Source organism: Neltuma alba, unplaced genomic scaffold (assembly GCF_004799145.2).
Source record: "Neltuma alba isolate B1F8T4 unplaced genomic scaffold, ASM479914v2 tig00002494_pilon, whole genome shotgun sequence".
In the NCBI taxonomy this organism is placed as follows: Eukaryota; Viridiplantae; Streptophyta; class Magnoliopsida; order Fabales; family Fabaceae; genus Neltuma; species Neltuma alba.
The window spans coordinates 1,208-25,006 of record NW_021632880.1 but is presented as its reverse complement, the minus strand read 5'-3'; the positions used below and the strand labels follow the sequence as shown (position 1 = coordinate 25,006).

Below are 23,799 nucleotides of genomic sequence, written 5' to 3'. Positions count from 1 at the left end.
TTATTTAAATTTTAGTATCATAAGTACTATTTTAAATCTTAATTATAATTTATAAGAATATTATTGAAAACTAATTGTAATTATATGTTAAAATTTGGAATAAGACTACGTTTAAGTACACACAAAAAATTAAAATTAAGACAAATAAATAAAGAGGAAAACAATACTAATTTTATAATGAATAAAGAGGGTATCATACTTAAATTAACATAATACGTAAGTAAGTTAATTTATCATTCTTGGAACAAAATTTTTCTTTCCTATTTTCTTTATATTTTTAAGATTTAAAAATCACATTATTTATTGATATTATTATTTTAAATTATATTTTATCTTCACTTGTCATCTAAACTTCAAAATCTAAGAAAAGATTAAGCTATTAATTATATATTAAAATTAAAAAATAAATTAAAAGAGCACATTAACAATAATAGCATTAATTAATTTTTTCATATATTATGATTATAATTTCCTGACAGGCCCAGGCAGGTTTAACAGGCTTAACAGGCTTTTTAAAAAGCCTAAACCTAGTCTGTTTAACTAAAGAGGCCTTCAAACAGGCCAGAGCCTTTTTTTTTGGAAAACAGGCCAGGCCATAGGCCCTGACAGGCCGCCTAGCCTGTTTCCACCAGGAAAAGTTCAAAAAAAGAAAAAAAGAGAGGAACATGCCGTGCAATGCATGATGCTCATTATGATGCATTCTTTATTATACTCTTTTTTTTTTTCCCCACTGTAGTTTTGTTTTACTTCAAATAGTGGTAAATTCCAATTTATTGATTAATCTACTGTTTTGCTTAATTAAGGACATGGGTGCGATCAAGAGCTAATCCGTGCGTGATTATGTACAGATAATTGGATCCTAAGATTGACGAGTAGATTAAAGTGGGGTTTTGTCCTTTTCAGTGCACCCATTAATAATTAATAATATTAATAATATATCAATCTATATTATAGTGTGTGATCTCCCTATCTTGTTCCATGATCTCCGTTAAAGCGTTACTTAGATTTCAAGGCATCGACCCCTGATACGAAGTTCAAAAAAGGAAAAGCTAATAAGGTCGCTGGGGATCCTTCTGTTTGGGGGAAAAAAGAAACATTGATTCCGGCCTTTATCTATTATTTTCTGTCAATGCGCTGGGGTCCTTACATGATTATAATTAATAATGATAAATAAATATTCCTGCTGGCACAAAAAAATAATATATAAATACTTCAATTTTGTCTTTGTGTGAGAAAGATATCATAAATTTTAATCTCATTGGCCCAAATATACTCACGACGTGAGTCGTGGATTATTTGATTATCCACCCTACACAAATACAAATGCATTTTCTTTGTAATAAGCAAAATGCTCCTTGTTTGGGCCTTAATAAGGCTTAATGATACTAAGTATCTCTATTAAAATTTTTTTAAGCAGGATGTTGTGAATTTGAATTTTCTATAAAGAGTAGGATACATGTATGCGTTGTGATTAAAAAATACTACCTCCGGTCCTAATTATAAGACCCAGTTGACTAATTTGAGGAGATTAAGGAAGTAAGTTAAGTTAGTTATTTGTAACAAATAAGTGTTGTCATTCCTAAAATATCCTTGCTAATTAAGTGTGTTGGCTAGAACTATCATTATTAGAAGGACTATCTTGGAAAAAAATGCATAAATATGAGAGACAAAATGGATTGGGGTCTTATAATTAGGACCAAACTAAAAGTCAAACAGGGTCTTATATTAAGGACCGGAGGTAGTATATACAGAAAAGGGTCCAAGCCAAATGTATTCTCTTGTGACATGAAGAATTGCTTCTTATGCTGATCTAATTAAATTGCTAGTCCATACTTTACGATACACGAGTGTATTCGTAAGCACACATTCTATGTTATACTATCTCTCGTATTTAATATAAGAACTATTTTAATTTTTAATTTGATTTTAAATATAAGAACCCAATTTATTTTGTCTCTCATATTTTTCTGTTTTTTTCAAAATAGTTTTTCTTGTAGTTACACAGGTTAAAAATTCAATCAAATAGTAGTTTTAGCTAATACATGATTTGCAACGGTATTTTAAGAAAGACAACACCTAATTATTACAAATAATAACAAACTTTCTTAACCTACTTAAATTTGTCAACTAATTTTTATATTAAGGACAAGAGATAGCATATGGATTAATATGTGTGTATATAAAAATTTAAAAATAAACCTGGTTGATGTTATTTAAAATTAAAAGACTAAAGGAGGCACAGCAAAGAATTGTTTTTACCATGATGGGTCGTGAGGAAAGCAAAAATACTTTTATGAGTTGGATCTGGTCCTGGAATAACATTAGAATCAACGAATGTCATTTTTACGTTTATTTCATAACATCCAACCCATTGCACAGAATATAATACACAGCCATGGTTAACTTTTGCATCGAGAACAACGTGGACGTGTTTCATGCGTCATAAAGTCACAACGCAGAAGCCTGAGGCTGTTGGCTCAGGAAACTAGCATCAGCATTCTCGTCGCTGCAATAGAGACAAGGATGTTGCACGAAGCCTCTGGACCGAAGGATCTTCCTCGCCCTTACAACAACCTCCCTATTACTCAACGGAGCTGGATCATCCTTGAGCACCATCTGAACGGCGTTGCTGAATGCTCCGTAGGCCTTTCCGCCGGTGACGGCGGGGTCCATGTCGGCAGAGGTTTCGTCTGCCTGGCACCCACTGAGCAGAATCCCCTCGTCGGGCTTCAAAGGCGGGAACAAATCACGCTCCAGAAATGGCGCCCTGAACCTCAAACTGGCTTCGGATCCGAAGAACTCCAACAAGTGGGTTCCCACGTCGGAGCTGCTTATGTTTGTTAAGGACGCGAGTTGTTGTAATACGTCGGAGAAGGGGATGGTCTTAGGTTTGGAGTTAAGGTTCATTGTGGTCTCGTTTTGGACAGCTGAAGATGGCCCTATTTGTTCCTTCTCTTTGTCAATCAGCCCTCCACTATGGCACGAGTCCGACAGAATCGTCAGACTCGCTCCTTTGGGCACCCGGTTCACGAATTGCCTCAAGTCCAAATCTGCACATTAAGAATTGTGTCAACTTCAATTCTATTCTATTTCCACATTAATAAGGTGGCTAAAAGTGAAGAAAACGAACCAGTGATGAGATTGAAATCACAGGGGATGATGGCTTCTTCGTGGCGAAAGGGGAAGGCAGGTTTCATGGAGGGGATTCTGGTTCCGTGTCCACTATAGTGAAAGTAGAGGACATCCCCTGGTTGAGCTTGATCAACCATGCGAGAAAGAGCCTGCTTGATGTTAGCTCCAGTGGGCATGGTTGAACCTGAAGGAGCATCAACGTCATCAGTGAGTAACTCAATATTGGAGGGATCGAACCCAAATCTCTTGATCAGAGTGTCTCGCATGGCTAACACATCGTTTATGCAGCCACGCAGTTCATTTGTAGTGTTGGGGTAGTTGCACCCGACCAATACAGCCAACCTCTTCCTTCTAATTCCTTCCATTCTTTAATGTTGTCTTGTTTTGCAGATCGGATTTGGATAATATGCAGGTGAATGATGGTGGACTCTTCATTGGCCACAGCTTTTATATGTGGAGGCGGCCTTGTTTTGCTTTGGATTTCATACAAGTAACCCTTGTGTGCATTTTTTATTGGCTTTCAAGTGAGGGAAGTTATATGATTGAACATTTAAGCATTTTCGTTGTCATTAGAAATCCATGAAGGTTTCAGCGACCAATAGTTAAAGAGTAGGGTTTTATGTCACAGCTTACGCATCTGGCTCGACATTTTTAATTTGCATTTATGATAGTCGATTTTGGTGTGTTCGTCTTTATTGATTGCAGAACTTGCAAGTCAAAAGCAGAATGAAAGCCTTCAGAATCCCGTACAAGCATGTTCTTAATTGTTGCTTTCTATGGGAGTTTGAAATTGTGACTCTTATCCATTCGTCAACAGCTTCAAACGTTGTACGGGTCTCTTGCCCATCAATCGTATTATAATATATTTTGTTTTCTCCTGTCAAATAATAAGTGGATGATTTAGAACATTGAAGCTTAGACACAAACTTATATCAACGATCTTTTCTTTAAAAGATGGTATTGACATATATAATTTTCCAATGACGTGCAAGCAAATACAATTCTCATACAGTATTGTGCATTGATGATCCCACGTGTCATCCAACCATCCATTATTCGTGTTCCATTTAGTAAATTTAAAAATAAGAATGAATTAGCAAATAGAGAAGATACGTGACGAATTAGGATGTGTGCATTTCAAATGTATCGAGCACGTCAAAATGTTTCAAAAGGGGCAAATATAGAATGTGTTCTGTTTTCACTGATCACCACGCTTGGCACGACGCTTGGTGATCAATGAATGTGCTGACTTGAAAATCTCCATTTAAAAATCAATCAAAAGGGTGATTAAGGCAGGCGGGCTCCAAATTCATTAAAAAATCAACTGGGGCAAAGAACAACAATGGCTATGAATTCAGAATTAAATCTAGAGAACCTATTCCCGTGCAAAATCATAGAAAGGAACCAACATGATGTCTACAATTTACATGGTCGCGGATAACGGCCACATGAATAACAAGTTATGTAGCTGGGGGTCATCACCCGTAGAATGAAAATCTTCTAACCACGTCTTTGGCAACTTGTGGCAGAGAGAAGAAAATTTCCTGCGATGTGCTAGGCAGAACAGAAACACGTCTATCACTTTAATTTCTTGTTTTCTTCCTTTTCATTTATTCTTTCTCATTAACGAAGAACTACAGTGTATCCAAAAAAAACAAAAAAACGGAAGAACTACATATATCAAGTGAGTATGCAATGAAACAAATATGTACATAGATGCTTAAAAATTGTCATACCCTGGCTCAGATGTATTTCAGATTCCTTCAGCAGCGAAGGGATGGGAAAATCTGTACAGCAGCATTTTTAAAGATCTTGCCAAACGTTGTAGTCATTATTTGTGCCATTGTAGTTGATTACACTGTCTTGGCATCCTAAAAAGAATGTACTCTTAATCGGATCCATGTTCACTAATGCATGGGCTGTCCTACGGGGGCTGGCAGCAACAGCAACCTCATCGGCGCCAATAATCACTTCGGCAAAGCCCTTGTCAGCTACCTTGTTGTTCTCCAACTACAAATAATTCTCAAGTCTTATAGATTAAATTGATATACAAATCGAGGGTCACAACAGAAGAGAAACGTGAAATCAGTTTTTCTCAATTCTGATCAATTAATAGTGCCAAGTTGATGCATATGAACTAATCATTTCAGTGTGAGCTGATCAGGTTAGTTCAAAGTACTGACGGCCGGGCGCAGGGAAAGGAGCACAAATAAGCATTTCCTTTAACATCTCCAAATCTTAGAATGCAAATTCTCTGCACCTCAGAACGAGACTATTTGCTGCGCACCTCATAGTGATCCCATCTATTTTGCCTGTGACAGTGCTGACACCACATGCCTGAGAAGCTGAATTGCACTGTTTCAGCAGGAGTAAAGTGATGCATTATGCCTCAACTATTCTCAGATTTAAATGGGCCAATTGCAACTATCAATTCATGTGATTATCCGGATTGTTTAATTTAAATCCATTAAAACACTCAAGCCTTGATTTCAATTATGTCTCGGTGCAATTCCCTTTGAGGAATGGTGAATGCCCCTTCCTGTGTACAATCGAATGGCTTGAATCAGCAAAGGGTTGAACCTCAGACATGAATATTCAACCAACGGACAACTGAAAATTTTGTGCCTTAGTGGAACAGAGCTGCATTTTTGGGTCTCAGACTCGGACACAACTGAGCATTTGCTGGAGGGAAACAAAATGTAGAAGGTTTGTGCATTTTAGGATTTAGAATGAACGGCTGGGATCATTTCTATCAAAGAATAAAGGTGAAAACACATTTTATTCATGATGGTGTTGAATTTCAGTCTCTCAAACGTGTGACGTAAATGTTGTCGTAGGATCAGGCAAACGACAAGGATCTTCTGAGGTGGCAAGCAGTTCCATTCCAGGGTGCAGAGAATCTGCATTCACAAACCTTGTTTTTCACATTAGGGGCTTGTGCATTCAGCCAAAAAGAGAATGAACAAAATGTGGTGCAAACAAGTCGGCATTTATTCTTTTCGTTTCACCACTTGATTTTACATAAAACCAGAAAGAAATTTGAGATTTTCAACCAATTTATGATTTTCAGAATCAGGACGAGTCGTTTAAACAAAGAAAAAAACATGAATATGTTTAGCAACTAAATAGAAAGTTGAGTAGACCTGATACTAACACTTAGATAGGGAAAGAACAGTAATTTGAAAAGCGGAGCATGTTTATTATCTGTACTACTGTATCATACTATCATACATATCACTTTGCAGGCATTTTGGACTGAAAGCTATTTCTCAATAAAATCTTACATGCAGGGAAACACATAACCAAACCAATTATATGCCACCAACTGGCAACTACGACACGGGAGCTTACCCTAAATTTTGTTGCAGCACCCCAAATGACAAATGTCTCGTTGCAATTGTGATGTCTGTGATTTCCTCTTATTTTGCCAGGACGTATTTCTCCAACATGAACTGAAGCGCAAGAGACAGCTCCACCTGCAAAGAAGAATTTTTCTTTTTCAAATGCCAGAAAAGAACACAAACACATATTTTCTTTTTGCATATGAAACCCCGCGCACTATGTGCCTTTTCTTTTTCCCGCCTAATCAGTTAAGAGCGAAGCAAATATACAGGTCGTTGAAATTAAATTTCGTTCTATCTGGAGTACGTAACTTCAGTGCATATCAGCTTTTGGAACAAAAGGGAGCCAATCTCCAAATGAAGCTAGAGTGCACAGTGAAGAAGTGGGGTGATCATTGCAACACAAACGTCCATATCGAAAAACTAAGAACCGAAAAAAAGACAACACACGGAAGAAAGCAGTGCGTAATATACCAGAAATGCCAGAAGCAAGGGCGAGAGAAACGGGATCGAGCAACCAGCCCCGCTTGTCTTTAGCAATTTGGGAAGGAATCCCAGAGCTGAACCTAACCAAATTGGCCTTCATATCATCATCGACGCTCCAATCTGCGGCGGTTCCGGCGGGTGGAGTTGAGAATTGGGAAACGCGCTGAAAGCGGATAGAGATCCAAGTGAGGAAGAGAAAAATGCTGAGAAGGAATGGAAGAGAGTGAGGCTTCTGAAGGAACTGAAGGAGAGATGCGAGAAAAGAGGGTCGGATCTGGAAGGGGTTATCGGAAGATTGACTGTTTAAATAAACGATTCTTCGAGGGTTCGCCATCATCGGGCTGCCCCTCTCTGTTTGAGCTCTCATCTTTCTTACTCCTGTTCAATGTCTGATATTTCTGCGTCCTTGGATTGTATCGCCGTGTTTCTGCTTTTGGAGAGCACTTATCTTCTCGTTCTATTTTGTTTGCCAGATGCCTCACTGAGGATCTGTCCATGTAAACTAACCAAGCTCTTTTATTTATATTTAAAAAAAAAAAAACAGTGTCTGATATTAACCGATGGTTTCATACGTTATATGAGACCTTGAGAATCGTTCTAATAACAACCTGATGTCCGTGCATGTCAGAATAAGATCATGAAATCAAATTAAAATGAGATTTCTTGGAGAAAACACATTGCATTTACTCTTCTAGTACTATTTATATTTATAAGGCAGCGAGAAATTTTTTTTAGATGGATATATTATTTTATACTTCATTTATAAATGTATTAATTTAATTTATATAAAGTATAATATATATTAAATAGAGATAAAGTTAAAAAATTATTAAATCTTAAATGACAGTTAATAAAATTTAAAATTTTTCTTAATAACTGAAAGTGACTTATAAACTGACAAGTAATTTGTAATCATTATTAATTATTAACTAGTAAGTGATCTAATGCCAAGTTCAAAATAACTTCCTAGTTGTCTTCTTGCAAAAGCGATTGCCATAATGTCCTTTTCCATGATCCCATCTGACCTTTTATAGCTTTTAAATAACGACCGTGCCAGTCTGATTGAAAATCATTGAGACTTGTGAGCAGCAAAGCATTCGTTGTCAATGCAATGCACGATTTGTTTCTAGGAATATATAACGGCTTGTTTGGGATAGTAACAGGATGTAATATAGCTGCTCATCAACATCAATCACACGTCTGGCTCTTCTTTATAATTCCCAGTTTCTTTCTTTTAAGCTTATTTCCTTCGATGTATTTTTTTTCCCCTTTTAGGGCATAACTCAAAGTTTCATCTGCTTTGGTATTTTGTTCATCTGGTTTTTTCTTTCGGAAAAAAAAAGAGAGAGATGGCACTAGGAAAGCTCTAAAGGAGATGAGGTGGCCCAACAAACATCAATCCATCAAGAAGCAGGGGCAGGGGCATGATCCATGAAGAATATTGGGCTTGGATTGCCAACGGCTCAAGTGGTATTTTCTGCAGGAGCTAAACAAGGGACCATTAGAGCTAGGATGTCAGAAAGGGCAGGATATTGACAAGTGTGGACCTGGGGAAGTACATAAGTTTTTCACTCACAATGATCAAGCAAACTCAATCCATTCTCCCATCCAATGCAATCGGGCTGAAACAATGGAATTGGGCCACCATTCAGTTAAGCCCAAACCCATTATGAGCTTGGCCTTTATATCAATCTTGTTAGGCAGTCACCAACGGGGGTTGGTCCAAGTGGTAAGCGGCTTAGTACCGTTTAAGCGAGGTCTCGAGTTTGAGCCTCAGTGTATGCAGAAATCCCCGTTGGAAGACTCATCCACCACAGCCAGGTGCACGACGCGGGTCAGATTCAGATGTAGTCGGAGCAAAACTCCGGCAAATTGGGTGGGCAACAAAAAAAAAAATCTTGTTAGGCAGTCATTTAATTAAAAGGAAAATTTAAAAGTTCTAATCTAATTAGAAAATATCCACTTCTAAAATGTCTCTTTTAAAATATTATCTTTAATGTAAGAGTTAGTGGAATAATTTAAGTAGATTAATAAAGTTGGTTATTTATAATAAATAGGTATTATCTTTGTAGAATATCCTTACTAATCATGTGTATTAATTAGAGTTACTATTTGATAAAAATTTTAATATGTACAACTATTAAAAAGACTATTAAAAAAAATAAGTATGAAAGATAAAACATGTTGAAGTCTTACTGTGAACTTTTATCTCGTCTACCAATCACCAAGCCGCCTTCATCTCTCCTCCTTAAACACGCCCGTCGACTTCCCAGAGAAGTGTTCAAATTTATTCAACAGGTAGGATTAAATAGTCTGAGCCGTTCCATTTTAATTCGTCTCGATTGGAGTGTGCTAGTATTTCTCGTGAAATTTCAAACCCACCAGTCGCAGCGCGCTTTAAGAAAATGTCACCCATCGGGTGGACGTTAGCACACTTTGATACGGGGGGACCGCCTGCGTCCTCGTCGACTCTTCTCTCCCTCTTGATGAGACAATAAATTGTAACTAAGGGCATTTGAGTCTTTGTACAGGAACTTTAATACCCTTCTCGTCTTTTCCATGGATTTTCCGTTATTGCATGAATGTTACGCATGCACGTCCCTTGTAATGTTGGGCTGCGGCCTCAGCCTTATGCAACGAGTAGAATCTGATTTCCTCTCTCCGAACTTGACCTTGTCTCTGTTTCCTTCCTTCTTTCTCGACTTTTCTATTCCTCCTTTCTCTCTTTTCAGGTACCGATCGCAACAGCACTCCTTTTAGGGCTACTGGGGAGCTTCCCTTCCTCCTTCTGCGGACCTCTCTTCCTTCATGACTTTCCACAGAATTAGGGTTTCTCCGGTCAAGGTTATCATCACATTGTAATCGCGTCATACCCCATGGATCACAGAAGGAAATCCAAGGACTCGCTCTCGTACTCTAGTCTTTTTAACCTCGAGGTTTGCCACTCTTGCCTTCCCCATTCTCTCGTAGCTTTCGTACTTTACACCAAGTTAATTATTATGTTCTATGCTTCTGTTTGCTGAACTGCTTTCTTCAAACTAGAGGTTTTATATTCCTGCATCTTGTCTCCAAACTTGTTTATCTTATTTTATTTTTACCGCTTTTGGTGTGGGATGCTAGAGTTTTGCATACTCAATTCAAATTGTTGTTAGCTTTTTATACTTCCTAAAACTTATTTTCCCGCCAAATATTATAACGGCTCTTTATTTTTGTCTTCTCTTGTTGCATTGTTTTGTAGTCTTTAATGAATTTTCAACTTCCACAACAAGACGATGATTTTGATTATTATGGGACTAGTAGTCAGGATGAGAGCGGAGATAGCCAAGGTAGGGGTGTTGCTTTTTTTCTTTTTGTTGGTCTTCAAAGATTCTTTACGTATTTGGATTTTATGCACGCAAATGATAGTTCTATTCTGTAAGTTTTCTCCCCTGGATAGCTGGCGGATGAATTTTGGAGAACCAGAGCTTTAACTCATGTATATTTGTACCCTGTATTTTTGGAATACTTCCACATGAATAGGTGGGGCAATCGATCGAAATCACAGTAATGGGAGTATGAGTGAGGTAAATTTGCTGAAGAAAAGGAAGTTGTCTCAAAACAGTGACGACGAAGACAGGGGTAATTTTTGCGGCACGCACATGACTGAGGAGCGATACCGATCAATGCTTGGGGAACATATGCAAAAATACAAGAGGAGGTATAAAGATACCTCATCCAGTCCTGCCCAAAATCGTGTTAGTGCTCACCTTCTTAAAAGTAACACAGGTTTGAAAGCGCGAAAGTTGTTGAATGAGCACCGAAGAGGAATACATGCTCTGGAGACAACATCTGAGTGGCCTAATGATATTAATCCTCAGAAACCTGTAAACTACCGTGATGCAGAATTCAGACCGCAATATGGATCTGATAGGTTTGTTTTTTCCTTCCCTGTTGACTGAGTAGTGTACTAGTGTTGGAGCATTTGGAATATGCAATGTTATTTATGACTTAATGTTGCATAACATCATCACCACCATCATTTTCTTTTAATCGCAGAACTATCTATGAACCAGCTTCGTTAGATATTGGAGATGGCGTTACTTACAAAATTCCTCCTACTTATGATCAGTTAGCAGCAATGATGAACCTTCCAAGTTTCTCGGATATCCTAGTTGAGGAATTTCACTTAAAGGGTACCTTGGATTTGGGGTCCTTGGCGGCAATGATGGCTTCTGATAAGAGGGGTGGAACTAGAAACCGAGCAGGCATGGGGGAAACCTTACCTCAATATGATTCACTTCAGGCACGATTGAAGGCCATGTCAGCTTCTAATTCACCTCATCAATTTAGTCTGAAAGTATCTGACATTGGTTTGAATTCTTCCATCCCAGAGGGAGCTGCTGGAAATATTAAGCGATCTATTTTATCCGAGGGTGGTGTATTGCAGGTTTATTATGTGAAGGTTTTAGAGAAAGGTGACGCGTATGAGGTATGCATGGGCATTATAATATTATCGGAGACCTTGCTCTTCGATTCCTGCTCCCCCTCTTTTGATCCTTATTTCTTCATTGCTGCAGATCATTGAAAGAAGCCTACCTAAGAAGCAAAAGGTAAAGAAAGACCCTTCTTTGATTGAGAAGGAGGAAATGGAAAGAATTGGAAAAGTCTGGGTAAATATTGTAAGAAGAGAGATACCAAAGCACTATAGATTTTTTACTGGTTTCCATCGAAAGCAACTTGCTGATGCCAAGAGGTTCTCAGAGAACTGCCAAAGAGAGGCATGCTCTGTCTCCTACCATTTGCACATATTTCATCTGTTTTGTTATGGCTTGGTTTCTGACATGCATCATCAATCAATCAAGTTTTAACTCTAAGCCCCGTGATCTGATATTTTACTTGTATGGATATTCTTCTCTTTCAGGTCAGAATGAAAGCGAGTAGATCACTTAAATTCATGAAGAGTGCACCCATTCGCACTCGAAAACTAGCTAGAGATGTCTTGCTGTTCTGGAAACGATCAGATAAGGAGATGGTACTATTCATTTCCTTTCTGAATATATTATAATGGCTCTTGTTATCAAAAACTAAAAAAAATATTGGTTTAACAAGCTTCTTTATGTGTGATAATGGTGCATGTTCAGTGGAAAATAATCATACCTGCAATTCTTAGGATCCTCCTTCCTGAAGAATACTAAATATTGTTTATTTTAATCGGTAATGTTGCGCACCCTTCACAGTTGTGAATTTAATGTGGTGCTTTAGTGAGGTGGATCTTGAGACTCAGATAAGAAGAATTGGACTTTGTTTATTGCACTGTGTTAGGTATGGAAAAATGGTTTACTTGGTTGGCACTGATCTGGTATTGGAATTATAATTTGTGTAAACTTTGCTGTACATTGGACTGGACTTGTATGCTCTTTTAATTTCTATTTTCATTCATTATAGGCAGAATTGAGGAAAAAAGAGGAGAAAGAAGCTGCAGAAGCTTTGAGGCGTGAACAGGAGCTTCGGGAAGCAAAGAGGCAGCAGCAAAGGCTGAATTTCCTTATACAGCAAACTGAGCTATACAGTCATTTTATGCAGAACAAGTCGAACTTACTGTCCTCTGATGTTTTACCTACAGTAGATGAAAAAGCAGATGATCAAGATGCAGAAACTGGCTCTTCAGGTGCTGGGCCTAGCGAGGAGGAAGATCCTGAAGAGGCTGAACTGAAGAAGGAAGCTTTGAAGGCAGCTCAAGAAGCTGTCTCTAAGCAGAGAAAGTTGACGAGCGCTTTTGATAGTGAATGCTTGAGGCTGCGTCAGGCTGATGAAACTGATGCACTTTCACAGGAAGTTGCAGGAGCAAGTAACATTGATTTGCAAACCCCGTGAGTTCTTTGTCCTCCCCACCGTTTGGCACACAGACAAATACATCTCCACATATATGGACAAGTACATATGTATTTGCATGTTTCTGTGTTAATTTTTATCCAAACGGCATCGGTGATTATGATATTAAGCGATAATGTTGAGTTTTAATTGAATTGTCTGATGTTCTGTTGCAGTTCAACCATGCCTGTGGCATCAACAGTTCGGACACCAGAAATGTTTAGAGGCCGTCTTAAAGAATATCAGCTAAAAGGTCTTCAGTGGTTAGTTAATTGTTATGAGCAGGGTCTGAATGGTATACTTGCTGATGAGATGGGACTTGGAAAGACCATTCAAGCCATGGCTTTTTTAGCCCATTTAGCTGAGGTAACCAGTCAACCTTGTGTTTTTGAACATTTTGATGACTTTAATTTAACAATTTTTCCCATGCAGGAGAAAAATATATGGGGACCATTTTTGGTTGTTGCACCTTCATCAGTATTGAACAATTGGAAAGAAGAACTTGAGCGCTTCTGCCCTGAAATGAAAGCTCTTCCTTACTGGGGTGGGCTTCATGAGCGAACAGTACTTAGGAAAAGTATTAACCCAAAGGATCTTTATCGCAGGTAATCTTCATTTCATGCTTTGTACATTCACAAGTTATTTAAACTGGTTACTTGATTTCCTTTCCACACTGCCTGGTCTAGGGTGGGATGTTTCTGTAGTTCAGCGACTGAAAGATAGATTGTGGTGATAAGCTCCGCTCCTTAGAGACTCAGTTGATTTGATTCATAAAGGAAGAAAATATAAACTAAGCAAAGGTTTTTTCTCCTTAGAAGAATTATATTTGCATTCAGCTTCACAATGTCTCTCTAGTTTATTATCGTATATGCAAGTAAAATTTTCCAAAATGGCACAGATGACATATTTTGAGAAAACTTCAGCAAGATTTTAATTGGTCTGAATTTTTTCGGTAGAGTTGTTTGGCCTCATTTCGGCATTCAGTTTCACTAAATTAATATATCATATGAGAGTAAATTTTCGAAATGACCACGAGTAAATATCAGACAAGAGGATTTTAATTTGTCTGGATTTTTTAATTGAGTAACTTGGAGAATGCTGAAATTTGGCATTCAGTAATTCCTTGTCCAAGCTGTAGGAAGTGAAATTTTTTATATTAAATGTCTCGAAATGCTGGTTCTTATTTTGTTGAAGATGAGGAAGATAAGTAGCTGATATCCCCTATTACATGGTAGGGTGTGACATCCAGAAGGAAGAGAGGACGACTGTGTTATTTGTGTGTTGTTAGTTGGGTAGCAATACATTGCTCATCCGCATAGATAGGCATCTTCTTGGCTTTTACATACATTTGGGATTTGTCACGTGACGGTTAACTGGTTAACACAATATTCTGAACCCTGTCACATATCTTATTCTCTGCGAAGCTCATCCTTCTGGTCTTTTTATCTCTCAGATGACTATAGTTAATATTCGTTTCTTGTTTACCAGGGAAGCGAAATTCCACATTCTCATTACAAGCTACCAGCTAATAGTATCTGATGAGAAGTATTTTCGGCGTGTGAAATGGCAGTACATGGTATTAGATGAAGCTCAGGCAATTAAAAGTTCAAACAGGTTCTAATTATATTATGAATCCTAGGTGCTTGAGTGAATGACATATATCATCATTGTTTCTGCTGAATATTTTATTACAGAATAAGTGTGGGAATGGGAGAGGATCAGAGGAGGAGGGAGAATGAGAGGGAGACGAGAGAATTAGGAGAGAAGTTTTATTCCTTTCGACCCATTATGGTTCTCATAATCATAGCCCTATTAAAATCTACCAAACCCTTATAGTTAAGCCTAGGGATTAACCAACTCCATTAATTCATTAACTAACTTTCACAAACTAATCTCAACTGCAACTGTCATTATTATGATTATATAACATGTTTCCTTGAAAGAACACTCTGATTAGTTGTTTATTTCGATTGCATTGCTGAACGTGTATACTTTGTTTTATATTAATTTGCTTGTGATGAATAAGATATTTGACGTTGTATTGTCATGTGTGTGGTGATTACTGCCTTTAAAATTAATTTTAATGATATTCTCAAGTGTAAATAATTTAATATCTGTGATCTGGCAGTATAAGATGGAAGACACTCCTCAGTTTTAATTGTCGGAATCGCCTGCTGCTGACCGGTACACCCATTCAAAATAATATGGCAGAATTATGGGCTCTTCTGCACTTCATTATGCCAACTTTATTTGATAACCACGAACAATTTAATGAATGGTTTTCAAAAGGGTATTTTCCGTTCCTTTTAGCTTGTTGGACTTTTTTGACAGTGTGACAGTGGTCTAACAGTCTTTATGATCACATGCTAGAATTGAGAACCATGCAGAACATGGAGGTACTTTGAATGAACATCAACTTAACAGACTGGTAAGTTTGTATTTCTTGTTTAATATCTGTAGGAAGCTGATGCTTGAAATTTATTATTGTATCTTGCACTGTTGCGGAAAAGTAGGAATTGAGCTTCGATTTTTCCTATATTATTTGGTCTCATTCGTAATTACTGCCTTGTTCTTCGTGTTTGAGCTGTTTTTTGTTTAGACTCCCATTGACTCTTTTTCCCCTGAACCTTTTGGCTTATCCTGACAGCATTCTATTCTAAAGCCTTTCATGCTGCGACGAGTTAAAAAAGATGTAGTATCCGAACTGACTAGAAAAATAGAGGTTACAGTGCACTGCAAGCTGAGTTCTCGGCAGCAAGCTTTCTATCAAGCAATCAAGAATAAAATATCTCTTGCTGATTTGTTTGATAGTAATCGTGGGCAGCTCAACGATAAGAGAATTGATAATTTAATGAATATTGTTATTCAACTACGAAAGGTAGGCAATTCATTCATTGGAGGTTCTCTCTCTCATAAATTTTGCATTGATCAGAATATAAATAAAGACAAGATACTTTGTTTTTAGCATCAGAGGTTCCTCCTTTTTAAGTTCTCTATTTCCTATAATAAATAATGTTCTTTAAACAGGTTTGCAACCATCCGGAGTCGTTTGAGAGGAGCGAGGGAACCACATTCTATAATTTTGCAGAGATTCCAAGTTCCTTTCCGCCTCCTCCATTTGGGGAGTTGGAGGATGTATACTATGCTGGGGGTCACAATCCAATATCATACAAGGTAAAAACCTTTCTATTGTTCTGAGAAATTTAATCTCATCATTCTTTCTTTTTCATCCCCCTCCCCCCTTTCATTTTGCCTTTTCTGCCTGACCCTGCTCTCTCAAATTTTAGAACACAGGCAAGATACTATTATAGCATGTTTGGTGCCATCAAGCTTATCTTGTGTAAACTGTTCCTAATGAGTTTCGTGCCTTTTTTACTTCAGAATCGGTGACATCAATTCCATTTTTATTGAAATATTATTGTTCCAATAAAAAATATGCGATGCCTTAGATAACTTAGCATTATGTGTACAACTGAAATTTGCACTGCATGTCTACTGCGGAGCAAGTTGATTCTGTGAATTAGGAAACTTTTCATGGAAAGAAAATCAAATTCACTCAGGTCCTTCTTGTGGTGTTACTCGATTTTTTCCTTTTGGATACTAGTACATGTAGTTTAGTTTCTTAAGAACGTTTTATTTTTAAAGTTGACTGCAGTTGGCTTGAGGTTAAGAGGAATTGAAGTAGGAGGAAGAAAAGTAATAGAGAGTAGATAAATGTTATGTTACTAAGTTTTAATTTCTAATAGAAATCTCTTTTTTGGAATTTATTCTTGATCTATGCTTTTCTTTGAATGATTAAGTAGATTTTGAGTCTGATCTAACTTATAAGTTTGATCTGTAAGCTAATTTTAAATTGCGGGCCAAATAGGTGGGCCTTTCTCTCATTATGTTGATTCTAATTCTATATTCAAGTTACTGGTAAAACGTGAATAAGATGCCACGTTTATGTATCATTTTTAATGCTAGTTTTTTCCTTATGATTTTCAGATGCCAAAACTTGTCCATCAAGAAATCATGCAAGGTTCTAAATTGCTTAATTCAACAATTGCTCGTGGTGTTAGCAGAGAATTTTTTCAAAGACATTTTAATATTTACAGGCCGGAGAATGTTTTTCAATCCATCTTCTCTGAAGGGAATAAATCAAATGCGTCATTTATGAAAAGTGGAACTTTTGGTTTTACCCATTTGATGGATTTGTCCCCACAGGAGGTGATGTTTTCAGCTACTGGTTCTTTTATGGAGCAAGTACTGTTTTCTATCGTAAGATGGGAACAGAAATTTATCAATGAAGTTGTGGACTTCGTAACGGAGACTGTAGATAATGATCCTGAATACGGTTACCTTGAAGCAGGAAAAGTGAGGGCTGTTTCCCGAATGTTATTGGTGCCAACAAAATCTGAGACTAAGATTTTTCAAAGAAGATTTGCTACTGGCCCCAGCCATGCCCCTTTTGAGGCATTGGTTGTCACATATGAAGATAGAATTATATCCAATGCAAGGCTTATTCACTCAGCATACACATATATCCCTCGGACTAGAGCTCCACCAGTATGTCATATTTCCTCACTATCTAATTCTTAAGCTTGATTTTGCAAAATGATCATTACTTGATGTCTGCATTTCTTCTTTTCTTCTTTTTAGATTGTTGCCCACTGCTCAGACCGAAGCTTCTCCTATAAAACACTGGAAGAGTTGCATGACCCTTGGGTCATGAGGTTGCTTGTGGGATTTGCACGTACATCTGAGTTTAATGGACCTAGAAAGCCAGATGGTCCTCCCCATCATTTAATTCAAGAGATTGATTGTGAACTAACAGTTGCACAGCCTGCTCTTCAGTTAACCTACAAAATTCTAGGTTCGTCTCCCCCCATGCAAAATTTTGACCCAGCGAAACTGATCACTGTAAGTGCTGTACTTTATTTTTCATTGAGCCACCCCCTTCCCCTTCCCCCCTTCATCCTCCCTGTCCTTCAGCTTTCTTGTTGAAATGATTTTCTAAGGCATGGTTTTCACATAGGACTCTGGGAAGCTTCAAACGCTGGACATATTATTAAAACGCTTGCGGGCTGAAAATCACCGTGTTCTCTTGTTTGCTCAGATGACTAGGATGCTGAATATTCTTGAGGTATTGCTACATTTGTTACTATGTCAAACCTTCTTACTCTAATCATGTCTAGAAGTCTTTAGTCTGATGTTCTTGTCACATGGGCTGCTCGATGTATGAGTTCTTTATTGTAACGGTAAAATCAACATAGGATGATATATATGAGTTGCAATTTTTTTCAACAAAAGCAACAAAAAGAGTTGAATATAATGTTTTTGAAAGTGGAAATCTTCCCACAAGGTTTGTGGACGACTTATATGGTTGCATGGTACTTGTCTTGGTGCTTACCGTTTAACTCTGTTGGAGTTTTCATGCTGGCTACTATTCAATGCAACTTGCAGGACTACATGAACTACAGAAAATATAGATATTTTAGGCTTGATGGATCGACATCTATTCAGGACCGCAGAGACATGGTTAGAGACTTCCAGCAGAGGTAACGGCTGCCACTTTGCGGGGATACCCTGTCCTAGTGAGGTTATTAAAGGTCACTTTTACGCAGTTGCTTATTGAAGCATGACAGCCGTGAAGGCCGAATCTAGGGCAGATGGTTCAAGAAGAATCAGCTCCAAAATAAAAATACATATTTCAGAAAGTTGACTGAGATTACATATTCTAACATGACGACTTCTGAATGAAATCAAATCATGTCCACTCTTAACACTCATGATATTTGTAATTTCATGGTTGCAGGAATGATGTTTTTGTGTTCTTACTTAGTACAAGAGCTGGTGGATTGGGTATCAACTTGACGGCTGCTGACACAGTAATCTTTTATGAGAATGATTGGAATCCCACGATGGATCAGCAGGCAATGGACAGAGCTCATCGAATCGGTCAAACAAAAGATGTTAGCTTTCTCTTCCTCATTCGCCACCATGCTTATGCGTTTGATAATATGATTAAATGGGTGTTGTACTAGCTTTTGAAATCAATCGATATGGGTGCTCCCTGTCGAAGAAGGAAAATTCAACCTTTTCCCCTTCTTTATTGCTAATATAGAAAGAGTACTATGCTAACTTCTTAGTTTCAACGATGTCAGTGGTTCTGGATTATTGAACTACTTGGCCGGATCATGCACCTTTCCTAATTACTTAGAAAGTAAAAGGTGCAGTTTGTTAGATCCAACCCATTATTAAAAAGAAAAACATGCACGCTCCTTTACAAAATAAATAAATAAATACACCAATCAAATGCTCTCCATTTGTACATTTTTTGCTTGCATACGTGCCACAGTTGCTCTTTCACCTTGCTTCACTTCCTGTGATCTTGTCTCTATTTCTGCAAACGCAAAAGATTTGGTTTCTCTAGAGTGCGATAATACTCGGTTTATTTTGGTTTCAACTAATTTTATTTCATTTTCAATCTTGAAGGTCACTGTGTACAGACTCATATGCAAAGAGACAGTTGAAGAGAATATTCTTCTTAGAGCAAGTCAAAAAAGCACTGTACAGAACCTCGTCATGACTAGTGGTTCTGCTGGTGATGTTTTTGTTGCTGAGGATATTGTGTCTTTGCTTCTGGATGATGCGCAGTTGGAGCAGAAATTCAACGGAGTTCCTCTTCAGGTTGGTTGTGAATCTCGTCCCCAGAAAACACGGACACAAAATGTTAGTTATTGTTGACCACCGATATGGGAAGGCAAAAGAAGAATACTCAGACCAATTTTTGAGAGATCCTGACTACATTTCACCTCGTTTTATACTCCCAGGTAAATGATAAGCAAAAGAAGAAACAAACGGTGAAGGTTATACGGGTGAATGAAGAAGGAGATGCGACCCTGGAAGATCTAACAGACTCGGGAGCACAGCGCCCACATAATGATATTTTTCTTGATCCAGAGGGACCAAAGCCCAGTAATAAAAAGGTAACCCGATAATTAATGAGCATTGATGCTGCTGATGCTCAAATCTTATTTCAAGTGGGTGCGTGATGAGAAATTTATATAGGAAGTTTTGTTGTTTCTCATTCGCCGGAGAAGGATTTGATGCGTGAGGTATTAGGAATTAATGGTTAAAATTGTAATTTATTCCCCGCGCATCACATTTCAAGTGAATTATCTAGCCTGATGCAAACTGAGTAACTGAGTACATAAACTTTTATTTTGTGCAATTGACCGCTTGCAGAGAAAAGCTGCCTCTGTCAAGCAAACCGCATCAAGGGCAAGGAATTTTCAGAAGATTAATGAGCTTAATAGGACAATGCCAACGGAGTATGAGTTGTATGATGATCTAGCGGTCCAGAAACCCAAGAGACCAAAGAAGGCAAAGAAAGTTGGGAATGACAAGTGTGACGACCCTTCTGCTGGAGCAGACCGAATAGGCACCATTTTCACGTGATTTTAATAACAGAAGGTTCCCTTTTTCCCGCTTCCATTTTGTATTGAGGCAAGGCAGGCTAAGAAGCTCCATATCCTTTACTTTGTGCATAGTAAATAGTGACAGTCTTAGTCTTAGACCTATGAGAAAGATTATAGATCTGCCCCGCTTAAACATTGTTGGGGCTTTGTACAGATTAGAATATCTCCTTGTTAGTTATATTATTTTTTTGCCTAAGTAATTACATTCACTTGGGATTATCTGCCGGCTCTAGATGATTATCACTCGCCTCAATATATTCTTATTTGCAATCATATTATATTTGAGGGTAAAAACTATAGAGAGGAATCTTAAAAGCTGCGAAGATATTTGAGTCCCACAACTGTCCTGGTTACATGTTTAGAAAGAATAAATTCTTCCTCCGATGGTCCAAAATGTAAAGGTTAAAAATGATAAGCTATCTGATAGAAAATGATTTCGTAATACATCTTAGGATTATTAAATGATATATGCAGATATTATAATACTCCCTGTGTATTATCCTAGTGTAGCCTTTAATATCTCGTAACAAAATAGTGGCCGAATTCTATCATTATCAGGATATGATCATTCTTCAAACTCCTCATTGAGACGTCAGATTTTCTCAGTCAAAGCATTACAACATATTTCTGCAGCGATAGGAGAGATCCTTTTCAAGTTCTTCAATTTCATCAGCATCTGCCTTTGTTATCGAATTTTTTAAAACCTGAGCGCAATGTTTCTCATTCAAGGCATCTTCATACATTATAATATGAAAGGAAAAAAAAACCTCAGATTTAGCATTTGTAAGATGTGTCGTCGTTTGCTATAAATTTTATTTTTCATGTTAATATTAATATTAATTAGACGTACAGTCCAATGTAAGCAATAGTTTTTTTTAAAATAAATTTCGCAATACTATATACTGATATTTATCTATTAAATATTAATATTAACACTTTTTAATTCCCTATTTTTCTTTTATTTTCAATTTTTCATCTCTTTTTCAAAGTTTAGACATCTTAAAATGGGGGGCGAATGATGATGACAATGAGTGTTGCTTTTTCGACATTGCATGGAGATTAAAAAAAGAAAAGAAATGTCGTTTGAAGAAAAACTAAAGAAATGAGTTCTATTGTTTTAATGCGACCTGTTTTCATAATATATACATGTGTGTGTGTGATGACGATTATCATTAAAAAATTAATCGAAAATTAAATTTGCCACCGAAATAATTACTATTCTACTTTCTTGAATTCCCTCCCACGCTATATTTGGCCAAAAAATAAAAAACAAGAAGAAGAATTCCCGCGCTACAAAAGAAGTGCGCAGCGAGGGAATTCATTATTTTTTTATCGAAAGAGCCGAGGGAATTCAAATATAACGTTTCTCCCCCAAGAAGAGTAGCAAAGTTGTAACGAAGGCAAGCTAATGGAAGAAGTGGGTTCCCCTCCGAACAACGACGAGCAACAGTTGCCGCCGTCGTTTCAAGAATCAGGGATCATCACTTTCTTTATCAACGATCTTCCACTTAGCGTACCTAAAATTGACGACGAGGTAAAAATTGTGATTTTTAGTGTCATACATTTAAGAATGGTATTCGCTAAATTTCTTGTCAGGTAATCAATAATTGCTAAATAGCATCGCTATTCGCTACGTCCAAAGAAGAGATTATGCAGTTTTGCGCATGCACTCTGTTCCAATGCAATAAAATGGAAACGAAAATCGAAAGAATAATGGATGAACATTATCTTGTATTGATATCGTTATAACCTCCTTATCATAATGAAGTCAATATTTATCTTTGTATTGTGTTCATGCAGTATCAGCCCGACCCGAATGATGTTGGAAATCTTGCTGCGACTTACAAGTTGGTTAGTGATTTCAAACCCATATTTTATCTCTACTCAAAATTTGACGATCTTTAATCATTAAAATTTTTTCTTATTTATATTGCAAGGCTTAATGAAGCTTTATTTCCTTATTAAGCTTGTGTTCTTCCAATTTATTCATGCGTGTTACTTTTTCAGCCACTGCAAATATTGTTAACAACCCTACTCAACTCTGTTGCATATATACGGGCGATCTATATCAATTTTGGGCCCAAGGGTTATTATAAGTTCAACCCCAAGACGTTGCTTACGCTTGTAGGTGACCAGGAAGAATTTACGGCTATGTTAGGTGATTAATTTTTGTTTTCTCAATCGTCACTATATTTAATATACTTAACGTTTGGAGGCAATGATGATAGCCCGCTATTTGACACTACTGTGAGTTCATGATGATACTTTATTTATTATGTTGCGTAAATGTTAATTATACACTGTTGAATCCTTGTAGATGAGTTATTCCAAAATGAATTGATAATGTGTCGTAAGACCAACATAGTCCTCCGTCATAAAATCACTACTGACCCGTCAAGTTTATTGGCTCAACTTCATGCAACCTCAAGGATAGTGGGTAAGTATGATGATCTTGACATTTTCACCAGATTTAGTTCTTAACTAACTAACTGCTATAGTTGACCATATGAATTTCAGGCTGCTTGGATGGAAATGAATCCGTAGGTGCAACTCCAATCAAGGACTACCTTAAAAATGCACCTCCTTCTCCTGAGGAGCCTATTGTTTTTGTGGTGTGTAGCTGAGTATTGAACCTTTCTTTTCTGTCGTATCATTTTCCATTTTGAAACTGCAGATTCAACAGAAGCGTGCATGATTTGACAATTAAGGTAGTCAGTAGTTAGCGTTAGTTATGTTAGTTATGAAGTCAATGTATCCTACATACATATGCCCTTGTACTCTACATACATAATCATTCAACAGTACGGATATCTTTTTCTCACTTTTTTTGGCTGTCATATCCTAACAGTTCCAGTCCAATAGCATTGTTTGTGAATCTGATGCTTCAATCACGCACTGAACATATTGATATTGATCTATATGAGAAAAAGGTGACCGGTAAACATATTGAGGTTTGGCACATTTCTCGAGTTAGTTGCAGATGTGTTCACAAAGCCAATTACTAATGCAACGTTCTTATCTTTCAGATAAAAGCTAAGGATTCTGAAGAGAAGTCTCTGATTGAGTAGGGGTGTAATAGAAAATGATGAACATGTGTAGCAAAGAGATTCAGATTGAGGGAGCATGTTAAGGCAGTCAGTAGTTAGCGGGGGTTATGTTAGTTATGAACCAATTTCTACACCAGTGCTCTATGAACAGAGTCATTCGTCAATTATATGAATGTATATCTTTCTCTGAATTGCCCATTGCTCTCATATGGATCCTAATGAGACTTGATGTGGACAGGTAGGCCAAGTTCTCGGGCAAGAGATCCAATCCTACGTTGATGATTATGTGCAAGGTATGGTTATGTTCAATACCGAACCACGTGGACGCAGAAAAGTTCTGAACTCAAGAATATATGTCTCCTGAATGATTTACTCCAAACCAAAAAGTTAAAAAAAACTTGGAAAAGTTGAAGAGTATCTATACTCTGCACATTCATCAATAAAATAAATTACTCTCTCATTTAACCAATAATCAAATAT

The 23,799-nt window shown here is 37.3% G+C and overlaps 3 protein-coding genes across 5 annotated transcripts; 1 reads left to right on the top strand and 2 right to left on the bottom strand.

Annotated features, from left to right (window-relative positions):
* Positions 1–2,311: 2,311 nt before the first annotated feature.
* On the bottom strand, positions 2,312–3,497 carry LOC114729879 (metacaspase-9-like). The gene is made up of 2 exons (XM_028916909.1): positions 3,131–3,497; positions 2,312–3,050 (listed from the first exon to the last, which is right to left on the bottom strand). Exons 1-2 carry the CDS (start codon positions 3,495–3,497, stop codon positions 2,449–2,451), a joined length of 969 nt encoding a protein of 322 aa, XP_028772742.1. The 3' UTR covers positions 2,312–2,448.
* Positions 3,498–4,879: 1,382 nt separating this feature from the next.
* On the bottom strand, positions 4,880–7,384 carry LOC114729889 (uncharacterized). Of its 3 annotated transcripts, none has more exons than XM_028916916.1 (3): positions 6,948–7,384; positions 6,484–6,608; positions 4,880–5,142 (listed from the first exon to the last, which is right to left on the bottom strand). In XM_028916916.1, exons 1-3 carry the CDS (start codon positions 7,324–7,326, stop codon positions 4,936–4,938), a joined length of 711 nt encoding a protein of 236 aa, XP_028772749.1. In that variant the 5' UTR covers positions 7,327–7,384; the 3' UTR covers positions 4,880–4,935. The 3 variants fall into 3 exon arrangements, with proteins under 3 accessions (XP_028772749.1, XP_028772756.1, XP_028772762.1); XM_028916923.1 differs by lacking the exon at positions 4,880–5,142 and adding an exon at positions 5,679–6,032; XM_028916929.1 differs by lacking the exon at positions 4,880–5,142 and adding an exon at positions 5,897–6,046.
* A 3,129-nt stretch (positions 7,385–10,513) lies between these two features.
* On the top strand, positions 10,514–20,252 carry LOC114729941 (chromatin-remodeling ATPase INO80-like). Its single transcript, XM_028916969.1, has 20 exons — positions 10,514–10,869; positions 10,995–11,427; positions 11,516–11,716; positions 11,860–11,970; positions 12,384–12,808; positions 12,986–13,175; positions 13,242–13,414; positions 14,298–14,423; positions 14,938–15,099; positions 15,180–15,237; positions 15,457–15,687; positions 15,837–15,983; positions 16,797–17,357; positions 17,451–17,711; positions 17,827–17,934; positions 18,255–18,349; positions 18,607–18,763; positions 19,287–19,481; positions 19,625–19,780; positions 20,040–20,252. Exons 1-20 carry the CDS (start codon positions 10,514–10,516, stop codon positions 20,250–20,252), a joined length of 4,359 nt encoding a protein of 1,452 aa, XP_028772802.1.
* The last annotated feature ends 3,547 nt before the right edge of the window (positions 20,253–23,799 follow it).